General features: G+C 40.5%; 1 protein-coding gene across 1 annotated transcript in view; it reads right to left on the reverse strand.

The window, feature by feature from the left end:
• Tspan12 (tetraspanin 12) overlaps window positions 1–12,963 on the reverse strand; it is a 65,295-nt gene that overhangs the window by 14,599 nt on the left and 37,733 nt on the right. The window contains exons 6-7 of the mRNA XM_059256526.1: window positions 10,126–10,233; window positions 6,189–6,332 (exon numbers count right to left, since the gene is read on the reverse strand). Of these exons, the coding sequence (XP_059112509.1) occupies window positions 6,189–6,332; window positions 10,126–10,233 (252 nt within the window). The remainder of the gene's footprint in view (window positions 1–6,188; window positions 6,333–10,125; window positions 10,234–12,963) is intronic.

Below are 12,963 nucleotides of genomic sequence, written 5' to 3' on the forward strand. Positions count from 1 at the left end.
ACCAAAGAATAGGGTGACCCAGGTGAAGATCTACAGGCCCTGTCAGTAGGTAGAGCTTTACAAAACGCCACCCTTACTTCCCGCCAGAGCATTTTGTACCTTAGCTGTATTTCCCACCTCAGCTCAGAAATGCTAGGGAAAATTATAATAGGATGTCAAGTGTGAAAAATGTTTCCATACACAGAGAATACCAATCATTACACTTGGTCAACAATGCTAACAGGAGAGGGATATTAACAACCAGCAGAGAAGGCAGGGATGCTGCTAAGAAAAAAAAAAGAGAATGTATAATGATTATTCTTTGAGTACAGAAGAATACAAAAAACATCAAGAACAGAATACACAGCATCTCAGTGATGATAAACAGCGTGAATTCATTATACTCAGCCCACATATCATACAATACTCTGACGAGAGTAAGAAGACTTCAGACAGTACTGAAGACCAAATTCTAGGTTATTCTTAGTTCCTTTCAACTACTCCATGTCCATTTTATGCCCCAATTTTAGCAAGAATTCTTCTGTTGATTTACCTAGAGTTCTCCATTCTTCGTATCTCATCCTTCATCCCATATCCCCTTGTGAAAGTGTGATCACATTGGTCTGCCATCGGCAAGAATTCTGTTGGCTCCCGTTAGCTCGAATGCCCCTTGCTCCTAAGGTTTCCTTTTAGTAACTTTCCATTCGCTGATGCTCACCCACTCCTTAACCAAGCCCCCACCCCTGGTCCCCAGTCCATGTTGTATTTGAAGATCTATACACACTAGTCTTTGTCTAGATTCATTGTGTCCTGAAGGCCAAATAACAGAGAAGGGGGGCATACCTTCACTTCCACACCTGCTGCCCTTTCTGACTTCCTTTACTCATTGATGGAGGTGGAAGAAGAAAAAAACTACCATGTAAAGCAGTGGTTCTCACCCTTCCTAAGGCCGAGACCCTATAATACAGTTCCTCACATTTTGGTGATCCCCCAACAATAAAATTATTTTTGTCGCTACTCTATAACTGTAATTTTGCTACCGTTATGAAGTGTATGATACACAGGATATCTAATATGTGACCCTGTGAAAGGGTAGTTTGACCCCTAAAAGGGGTCGTGACCCACAGGTTGGGAACAACTGATCTAAAGTCAAACATGGTTTATAGCAACATAATTGCTTGAGAGAAAAATCACTGATTATTTGGGATTCATACCCAACACATGAAATATAGAAAGTCTAAGGGTTTAAAGGAAAAATGGTCCCAAAGCCCCCTGCTGTGTGAGGGGTCTCATTCTGTCCTGCCCTTACTATGTGCATTACTGAGAATACTACTTTTCTTGAGAAGTAGATGGTATATCTTAACAACTGTCTCTGTTTTAACTACAAAACAAAGAAATGTGTCTCTAGACATATTTCGATTGGTTTTTGGTCCCTCTTTGCTTTTACATTTTGAGTGCGTCCATTTGAAGTAGGGCTGCTATAAGCCTGTTTAGCTTTATGCATTTTTCTTGAGATGGAGCACTAAAGCCTTCAGGTTCCCTTGTAGGGTCTGTTTGTTTCCCATCTGAGATAAGGACTACAGTTATTCTCCCAAACAAAGCTCTTAAAGAGTCCATGAAAGCTATGACTGCTGCTCATCAGCAAAATGCACACAAAAATCCTGAAAGTGAGTTTGTTTGATGCTGTAACATGTAGTTCTTCCAAGAAAAGCCCCAATCCATGGGCAGCAGGTCTGGAGTCCCTACTATGTTGAACTTTCTAACATCCTTCATGTATTTTTCCCTCTCTGTTTGTTTTCTCCAGGCCATGACTAGTCATTGCACATTTGTAATGGGAGAAAGGAGAAGTGGAGCTCGCTGAATTTCACCAACTTCAACTCTGAGTTTGAAGCTTGGCTGAGGCCAAGTCTAACACCCAGCATTTGAGGGCATGACATAGACACTTCCCAAGAATGGGGTACCAGGAAGCCAGTGAGCATTGGCCCAGGCCTCCTGAATGTTGATACTTGCAGTTTCCTAAGACAAAAATAGTCTTCACAGACTCTGCACAGCTGAGTCCCTGTCACCAATTGGTTTCAATTGAAATACTACCTGTCATGATAGCCTCATGCCAGCCAAAGAAGCAGGCTCACCAATAAAGCCTCACCCTGTTACTGAGTTCAAAGCCTTCAAAGTGTTTACTACCACCTTTTGTTTTATCTTCCTGTAACTGTCTTCTTCTTGTTGTTGCTAAACGTCTACATCTACATTACTACTCTTTTAAGCTATCAGGGAGAATTTTGTCCACAACACTCCACACTACATGCAGAACTCAAGACAATCACAAAATATTTTGGGTAAATGAATATACAAAATCAAAGTGGAAGTCAGAGATAGTCGCACATATAATTATTAAGCCCATATTTTATTCAAGTGTGTATGTCGTTTATTGTGGACATTCAAGGGTTTGTGTGCCAAACCTAACTGCACCTCTGGTGAGGATATTTCAAAAAATGTGCAGTTGTTGCTATATTTCTGCCCTATCATTTTTCACAGGTTTCAAAATGTGTCATAAAATATTATTGGGTCAGGGAACCAGGCAGGCCACCAGATGGTTGAGAATGATTTATTTCCCTGATTTCAGACTTCTGAAGAAAGAGTACAGGAAGAAAGCCAGTACTTATCTCTGAGCTCACAGAATATTGGAGATAAAGGAACCTTGAAGTCTATCTAGTACAGATTCACTCTTAATTTAAAAACATATTCTACAGCACCCAATGACGTAGCCATCCGACCTTGACTTTAATATTTTCAATGATGAGACACTATCTTACAAGATAACCTGTCTCATGATTGGACAATGTTGATGAGCAAGGTCTTCCTTCCATTGATGCAAGATTTCCTTCCTGTAACTTCTGGCCCTTGGAGCAATACTGTATGTGCCTCATTCCTGTTCTGAATTTTGAACTTTGAGATATTTGAAAACATCTAAAATATTTTCCCTTAGTTTTCTCAACTTCAAAAGAATCCTCTCAAATCCCCCAGCTCTTAGTCACCCATTTCTCCTTTTAAACACTCATTTTGCTACTGGATGATCTCAGGATGCTTATTTCTTAATTATGGACCTAATTGTACTTGAGCCATAAAGCTACTAAACGATCCACTTTTGAAAGTCAATTACGCATGTAACTGTGTACTGTTATCATTACTAATATCAGCATCGGTTGTTAATTGTAAAATGCAGAAGCAGATTGTTCTGATACAAGCTAGCTAGAGGTCTGTGTCGAAATTGATTTATAACTGCCCATACCAGCTGACTACTGAAAGTCTTCTGATTAAAATAGGAAAACACTTAAATTAATCTGGGTTACCAGTATGCACAAGGACAACAATCGGGCTTCCTCCAATCTCTCCATTAGACATCCTGAAAACAAGTCACCAAAAGAAAGCATCCCATTAGGAAGCAGAAATAATCTAAGTCACTCTGGGGGAAAAAAAATGAATTTTACAAGGAGAAAATTATAGCAAATAAAAAAATGAACAATTTTAAGCTAAATGAAGTAAAATTGAGGAGAGATTAACCACACTCAGGCTTTGAAGCACAATGGTGCTGTACTCTTATGATCTCTGCCATGGTTCTAACCATCAATATCAAGGCAGAGGTCACATCACTGATTTGCTGTTTCTCAGAACCAATCAATGAGTAAAATATACACTAGGAACACTGATAAGGTTCAATTCCCATGTCTATACACATATATGTTGTAATTCCCTGTTCTTTTCATGGATAGCAGTAAATAACAATGCATTTAAACCTCCACAGTAGTGACTGTATAACACTCTCAGAAATACTGAGTCCTTTGTTCTGAAGCATAGAAAAAGCATGGCTTGGTTGCATTTCATCATGTTCTACAATATTCGCTAGACAACAGAGCAGTTGACTTTCATCTGAGCACAATCACTGAGGGACCTAGAAACATTGGCTCAAGATGTCTTGTTCAGTTAACTGTATCTGATGTATCCTTTGTGTCGTTGAAACCAAATACATCTAATCATAACATGTTGAAAACAATAAAAGCCAAACACCATATTATCAGTAATATAAGGAATCACAATACATGTTTTCATTATCTTTTAAAATAAACAGGCTGAGTTACTCAGTTGTTACAACAATTCCTGTTATAGGTTAGACTATGTCCTCGAGAAATTTATATTTAATCTCTTCTCTTCACAGTTCAGGATGTGATTTTATGACAACTGGGTGGTTGAAGCTGTAATGAAGTGAGGATAAACCCAGACTGCAGAGCACTGGGCTCCAAGGTGACCTTCCAGGGGAAATTTGGAGACCGAAACTCACGTGGAAAATACCATGTGAAGAGAAAACACAGGCCAGGACAACTTTTCTACAAAACCAGAAGCTGGGGAGAGGCACACAACGCCCTTCCTCCCGGGCCTTGGAAAGATCTGACCTGACCTTGCAAGCGTAGTGATCTTGAATTTCTACTTGGTGGAACTGCAAACCTGTTTCTGTTGTTGAAGCCGCTCAGCTTGCAGCACTGTGTTGAAATTAATTCAAATCAATTAGCGTGCAGTGCAAAATATGTATCTCCACAACCGACTTGGGTAGGCAGCCTTAAAAAAAGTGAATGTACAATATTGTGCGGCAAAAAAAAAAAAAAGTGTATTCTCCTAAAGTACGTAAAAGGCGTATATCTTGAAAGTCCTGAGGCTGAGGGGAGGGGGGCTCAGTGGGTAAAGTATTTATTTGTTATGCAAACATTAGAACCTGAGTTCAAATCCCCAGCACCTACATAAATGCTGGACACAGCAGCACATATCTGCAGCCCCAGCACTGGGGTAGCCGAGACAGGCAGGTGCCAGAGGTGTGCTTGCCAGTCAGCCTAGCCAAGTAAGCAAGCTCCAGGTTCAGTGAGAGACCCTATTTCAAAAGCAAGGTGGAGCAATGGAGGAAGACAAGTGAAATCAGCCTCTGGCCTCCGCATGCACACATGTGAGTGAGTGCACCTGCGTAGATATACACAATACACACACACACACACACACACACACACACACACAGACAGATGTTTTAGTGTTACAGCCATATCATAGATACACTTAATACATAAATACATATTCTGATTGTAGTATAAAAAGTCTAAGTATTTATGTTAAGCCCCAAATAAGTCCAAAGTGTTCAGCAGTGTCCCAAGATGGCATGACCAATAAATACATCCACAGGTAGGAGTGTACTTAGTGCAACCGAGGAAATAAAATCTTAATTTAATTACTTGATTTAATTTAGTGAAAATAAACACACATAGCTAATGACTATTGTAAAACTTTAAATTTTTTCATTTGTTAAATCTTATGTGTATATGTGTAGGCCTGAATTTAAACATATGCATGTGTGTGCAGGAGCCCGTGGGGGTCAGAAAGAGTAACAGAAGGTTGTGAGCCACCAGGTGGGTGCTGGGAACTGAAACCAGGTTCTCTAGAAGAGCAGTAAGTGTTCTTAACCACAGAACCATCTCTGTAGCCCAGCCTACAGTAAAATTTTATATTTTAATTTGAGAACGATATTCCATTACTAATTGTGAAATCACTAAATACGAAGGGACATAAAAACTTCTAAGAAAGGGCAACTGATGATTAGGATAAATCCCGGAAGTACACACAATCTGTAAATCTTTTGGCACCAAATGATTAATTTAAACCCAGTATGTAAAACCGCTTCTGCAAACCAAAACTGAGGTTACCAGTTATCACCAGCAGGGGGAACCAAAGAGCAGCACACAGGGTTTTTCTCAGGAGCGTTTTCTTTCCCCTACATAAGGGCCCTAAAATAGAGTCTGCCCAGGAACTGCAAAGCCCAGGCTTCCCACAGATCCAGTCAGCTACATAATCTGCACATGTTTACATTCAAAGGAGCCCTAGATCACAACAGAAATTGGCTCCAGGCATTAGAGTGTAAAATCTAATCAACAGGAAGGGTTATTTTTTAAATAATAAAATAAAATTCAATTAATAATAGAACTAGTTCTTCCCCACTCTCCTTTGTTAAAATGTGGTTAGTGATTTTTTTCACATTGTTTCCTTGTTGCTGTATATATCAGAGAAAAAATTTCAGACCTAAAGATTTACCCAGAAAATGAAAATTTAGTCAGAATAGCATTAAAGGTTCTTTTGGGAAGGTTTGTCCATGATATGATGACCGTGCACAGTCTTACCTCTTGGTAAAGGTCACTGAGATCTTCCTGGTGGGCCTGCTTGGAGCATCCTGGGAATTCCCTAACACAGCAGGAATCTGGAGGCCAGTCCATCTCTGTCATTTCTAGCCAGTCAGTGAAGTACACCACTCCACAACACTTAAACTGAAAAAGAGTTACCAGCCACACTTAGGAACTACACAAAATAGTTTTTGTTTAACTCAAGAGAGATGAGAGAGTAGATTTCTTAAATGTGTGTACTCAGAGTTAAACTCATTTATCAGCTAAAGCTATGTAAAGCATTCTATCTTGGCAACAGAAACATCAAGGATTATCAAAGTAACCATCCCATACTGGAATGGTTCTGAACAATACCCACCCCACCTAAAAACAAATCTGCGTCTCACTCTCCAGCTCTAGGATCTTCTGCGGATGATCAGAAGGATGACAGACTTCACACACATACTTACAAATTCAGTAGCTGAACTTTCGTTATCATTAACTCCTAGTCAATAGAAAGTAGCTAATTGTTTTATTTCTTATTCACACACTGGCATTACTTCTCAACAAATTCAACTATTGTGATAAAAGTTTCCACAAATTCTATGGAAAGACTTGATGACCAAAGCCCACAACACAAACTCTCAGATTCCTTAACCAGGGCAAAAATTTTGTAAATAATTTTTCCAACTTATTATCAGCCAGTAAGATGGAGTTCTTGACATACTATCCTACTGTATCATTATAAACTCAGAAGGAAGATGGTGTGCCTAGCTTGAACGTAGTTGGACTTAAGAAAAGTGGGCTTGCCTTTCTCTAAACCACGTTTAAGAACACTGCTTTTCGTTGTACTCCACCATAGACTATTAAAAACTTTGATGAAGGCTTAGAAACACTGCTTGAAGGCAGGTGCAGACTGCATTCAGAAAAAATAAATGTGATGAGGAGAGCATTGCCCTTGGATAAAAGAGAGGTTCTCCTCTCTGCAATCAGAAGGAAGGAACACGGGCAGTCACGGAGAAGAACCCTGCCAAGAGGGATGGCTATGCAAATTACATAGCCCAGGAGACCAATCTGCGCTCAAGATTAACACTGAATCATAAAATATCACAATCCAGTGCCATTTCAAAGATTAACCAAAACTTGGAAGAATTCTGAATTCCTCACGCAACAGCAAGCGAGGAAAATGTTCAATGTACTTGGTATGTTTTCACTCATATGCCTAAACAGCTTATGATTTAAAGAGCTTATGGTTTAAAAAGAAAAAAGGCATCTGAAAAGCACTTTGAATGATAATCACTGGGAGCCATTAATATTAAGAGTTTTGAGAAACTTTTAAAAATATTTTCTGTATTGTTTTAAAACCATGGGTGTGCCACAAACTAAGACACATCCTATGCACTGCAGGAGTAACATAAACATCACAGATTGACTAATCTGATGTCTCACACACACTGGCACAAAGCACTGGGAATCCCAAAAATAAAGCACATAACTAAAAGACTCCCCACTCCAAAGGCTGCAAACTATCACATTTTGTGGTCAGTGTATTCAAAGCCTTTCACCCAGAGAGAGCCTTTCCCTCACAACTTCCCTAGGGACACAAGGCCTTTTCGAGCTGACATCATAGGGCAGTGCTTGGAGCCCTCTACCTCCAGTCCCAGTGGAGTGGCCCATTTATCTGGCTTTGTCAGGAAGTGAAGACTTCCACAGCAATGGCTTTTCCAAATAACAGACGTGCCGTGTTCTGTGCCAACATTGTTAAGGAGCCGCTGACATCCGCTCTCTTCTCTACCATTGTCTGGCCTGTCCAACAGAGGACAGTGGTTCTGTACGGAGGCTTCCTGACCTCCTCAAGATGAACTCAGTACTACCCCAGCGCTAGTCTGTGCTCTACCGCTGCCTGCCGAGACTGCTCCACACCAAGCAGATATTATGTCAAGCTGTACAAAGTACCATAGAATCGCTGTTTTACATGTCAATAAACGGAAGTCCTGGCTGGGTGAAGTCACATTCCAAAGTCATAGGTCAGTGTATGGCAGGAACCGTGACTCCAGAGCTTATACAACCACGACTGTGTTAAAATAGATACATTTTTAAAATGGGGGTTTTAAAAGGGCAGTTAGTAAGTGTCACTGAGAATTATGCAAGATCCATTCAGGTACGGCACATGCACAGGGTAACAGTGAATGAGGGCCTTCTAGGGCTAAAACTCGACCAGGTAATTTTCTGGTCTATGATTTCTTGTGGGAGAAAAACATCCTAGGCTGAGTTGTCTCTCTTGATCTAAACTTATATGTTAAAATTCTAGGCCCCGAGCCCCAGAATGTGACTGTTTGTGGCGAAAGAGCCGTTAGCGGAGTAACTAATTTCACATAAGGCCATCGTCATGGGCCATAATTAGGTATGAATTACATCCTCATAGGAAGAGGAAAATTAAACACAGGCACATATAAAGTCAAGACAATGAGAAGACATGGAGGAGAGGCCATCTATCATCCAAGGGGAGAGGCTTCAAAAGACATCAATATTGCCAATCTTGAACTTTTAACCGCTAGAGTAGTGAACAAACACTTGTCTAAAGCGATCCTGTCTGTGACACTTAACTATGGCAGTCCTATCAGACCAGGGCAAAGAGTTTTGAAAGTCTTGCAGGGATTTGGATGTATTCACCACTCTTTGTATGCAAACGGGCATTGGGAGATAAGAGAGAACAACGTGGCAAGTGAAACTAACATGTAAACTGTGCGTGGAGGCAGAGCCCGATAAGGAGGAAAACAAGTTCACCGTTTCTCAACCTGGTTTATTGCAGTTTGTATCATCAGTTCCGAGAAGTAAAGACTTTGGGGCTCTACCCAGGACAGTCCCTAAACACAGCTTACTATAAACGTCCCAGCACTTCACATGTCTTCTCATTGTGTCGTTTTTTATTGTAATTGTGCAACAAACAAACAAAGTCGGGAAACAGTGAAATAACAGGAAATCTGGGTGGCACTGATAGTTTTACCATCTCAACAACTGTGACACAAAGCCAGGCTGGAGATTGTCCTGGACTTGAACCTCTGCCACAGGCATAAACAGTAAGACATCCATTCTCAAACGCTTCTTGGTCCAGAGCAAGAGAAAGGAAAGCAAACTAAGATGCCTGTTCTTCTAGAAATGTCACTCTAATCGCAAGGAAAATGCTTAGGAGAGCTGGTTTGAAGCAAGATCAATGTTTAATCTCAAGTCATTGGATTTTAAACATCTAGAAAACAGTTCCCATTGAAGATACTTGGAAGAAATGTAAAAGAGTTTTGGAACAAACGTGTATTTTTGTAATATCACTGTTAATACGCATCGGCTAAATGAGATCAAGTCGATGAAGTCATTCACTCCTCCTCATTCTTCGCAGCACTCCAAGAGGTGAGTTCCTGTATTGTTCCCATGGCATAGGTGTGGAAACTGAGGCCCAAGGAGTTAAGTGAAATGATAATAAGTAGCAGAGCTAGGATTTGAACCAAGGACGTCTGACAAGAAAAAAACAGGCTGGTAATGATGTTCATACTAAGGAAGTTCACAGATGGAAGCCACCATTTAAAATGTTGAAATAATGTTCACAGCATGGGTAACTCTAAAAGTAGTAAAAGTATCACGAAAGGGAAATTTCTGAGTAAAACTTTCGCCATTTATTAAATAACTCATGAAAAGGAAACTTCAGAGTAGTTGAGCAAAAACAACTTCTTAACAAACGCATGTGGACCGGAAGGAACGGAGGCAAAAAGGTGTAAATGAGAAGACAAGACAAGCAGGGAGTGACCTGAGGAGGCATGCAGGGAAAAAAATGGCCCCAGTGACCACTGAGGCAGAGGCTTCAGTTTCCCTGCAGAAAATGATCAAAGCCAAAGCTTTGACCGCTTGCCTTGACAACTTGCCACCTCTTCTCTACGTCCCACCCCCCAGGAACAGCAGCACTTACCTCTCTCTGAAAAAAGTTCCAAGCATGTGTAAGCCATCTATACCTGGGCAAGCCGTAATTTGTCATTCTGGCTTTCAAAGTAACCATATCTGACCACTGTACCGGCACCTAGAGATAAAAAGCAGAACATCAACACATAAGCCCAACTAGCCAGGCAAAGGCTTTCTTACACATGTAAATCTATAACCGTCAGCATCTGGACAACACAATCCCACATGCACACAGACTGTGTTAAAGCCGACACGTACCACTCCAATTTATACTTGCTTATAGACTAAATTAAGCTCACACCAACAAGGCTGGCATTCAAGAAACTGACATGGGGATCTAGAACTAGGATATAGAACAGAGAGGTGCACATATAAGCCTCAAAAACAGTGGTTCTCAACCTTCCCAATGCTGTGACCCTTTAATACAGTTCCTCATGTTGTGATGACCCAACCATAAAATTACTTTCATTGCTACTTCATAACTGTAATTTTGCTACTGTTATGAATGATATCTGTGTTTTCCAATGGTCTTAGGCTACCTCTGTGAAAGGGTCATTTGACCCCCTGAAGTCATGACCCTCAGGTTGAGAGGCCCTGCTCTAAAACCTAAGACCAGGGTAATTTTGAAATCTTATTAAAAACAGTAATATCAAGCTGGAGAGAGGGCTCCGTGTGTAAGAGGGCATGCTGCACAGCCTTAAGACCTGAGCTCAGATCTCCACCCTACAGAAAAGTCTGGATATGGCCACATGTGCCTGTAACCCCAGCAACTCCGGAGGTAGGAAGAAGGGCAGAGAGCAGAGGACCATTAGAGCTTTGGGTACCAACCTAGCAGAAAATGCCCATCTCCAGATTCAGTGAGAGATACTGTTTCAAAGGAACAAGGCAGAGATCAGTGGAGGACACCAGTTCTCCTCTGGCCTCGGTATCTGAACGCGTGTATGTGCACCTGTAGACACTGCGAACACACACGCACACAGTGTACATATATGCATACATTTTAATTAAAAATTAAACTCAAAAATAGTAATAACAGCTGGGAGGCAGAGACAAGTGGATCTCTGAAAGTTCAAGGCCAGCCTGGTCTACAAAGCAAGTACAAGGATAGCTAGAGTTACCTCAGGAAAAAAAAATAGTTATATCAGTAGAAGTAAGTTTAAAAATCCTTAGCCACAGAAGTTCTTTTTTTTAATTCTTCTTATTTTTTTATTTCTTTTATAATATTTTAATAATCACTTGGAAACACATAATACAAAAAACAGCAAGTTGGTTGGGTATACATTCTATTCTCATGGTTTAATAAAGTTCAGAAAACTAGACACAGTTCAAGCTGCCCACTATAATGATCATTATCTCATATCCGTTAGGGCATAAAGTGAATGGAAGTAAAATAAATTCTCAAGAAATGTATCATCTGAAAGAGTTAAGTTAATATTATTGGCAGATTTTAACTGGAGTATTGATAGGAGCTGAGTACATAGAAACAATAAAACGAATGGAGGAGTAGACAGATGTCAAGTCTCTTGACTTAGTTAATAGAATAACTTTTTTCTAGATTTTTTGCTTTCCAAAATAAACACTGGTTGTTTCTTCACTGTGGCCACCATCAATCTGAAACCAAATGTGGCAAGAGAACAGAGGCCCATTGAGGTTCTGGCATGAAATCCTGGGCTCCGGCCATAAAGCAGAACACACACTGAACAGCTTGCTTGCATGAAACAGCTCAGTGCACAAAGCCCATTCTATGTAAAGGTTGGATTCTGCGAAATCTGGCAGATAATAAACTTTAATGACACTTTTCTTTTACATTGTTATTAGTACAGAAGCCATAAAAATTGCAAAGCCGACTTCTCCTTTTCTGCAAGGCTGCTTGGCACATTCCACTTTTAAACGGCCCTTCCTTCCTCTCTCCTTGGTGATGTAATGGGGAAGATTTACACAGGCAAAGCAATGACGTGTGCCCATGACTGAAATGGCTGGCGGTGTGCATTCATTTAGTGCCCCAGGAGCTAAAGCCATGGCGGACGGTCCCTGAATAGTGAGCAGCAGCTGAGCAAGTGGAAGTTCCTTTGTTTTCTTACGCTTCTTAGTGTGGATGGAGCCCTCTCAAACAGGCTGAATTAACTCGTTCTAAGCCTCCCACAGCTTTGGAGATTCATCACATATCAGTAGGACGCATACATGTTCTTTACAACCCATCTAGAAAATCCACAGAAAGAAGAGGGTGTGCTCCCTCATGACAGTAACTGTAGCACTCAGATGGTTGAGGCAGGAGGATTGCCATGAATATGAGGACAGCCTGCATTGCATAATGAGTTCTAGGCCAGCTTGTTCTATGAAGATCCTGCCTCTAAATCAAATAAATAAATGAATCCATAGAAAGATATTCATTCCAAAAATATTTTAATTACCAAATAGAATACAACCAAAAGCTAGGGTTAGAAGAAATAAGAATTATTTATAAGGTTTATTCTTCCGTTGTTTGCTCGTCGGGAGTGTAAGTTATTTTTGAAAACTGAAAACAGGGTAAATCTCCTTATAGCTAAAACAAAAAATCTGGGGACCTAATACTTTTTCATTTTTCTAACATAGGAAGTTTCTAGAGATAACGTGAAAATGTGACTAAAAGAAAGCAAGTGAACTTCCATTTTATGGGAATTTTTTTTCCTATACATTCTCAATTTTACATTGAGCTAGTGAAGACTGACCCTGACCCTTCAACTTTCCACAGATTCTGTCTTCTTCCCAGGAGTCCTCATACGTGGGAGTATGAGTGTCTTCAGAGAGCTATGAACGCTAGCGCAGCGGCCTGCACAGGTCAACTTCGGCCATTAATCTGCAGGAGCCA

The sequence above is a fragment of the Peromyscus eremicus genome, chromosome 3 (genome assembly GCF_949786415.1).
Source record: "Peromyscus eremicus chromosome 3, PerEre_H2_v1, whole genome shotgun sequence".
NCBI lineage: Eukaryota > Metazoa > Chordata > Mammalia > Rodentia > Cricetidae > Peromyscus > Peromyscus eremicus.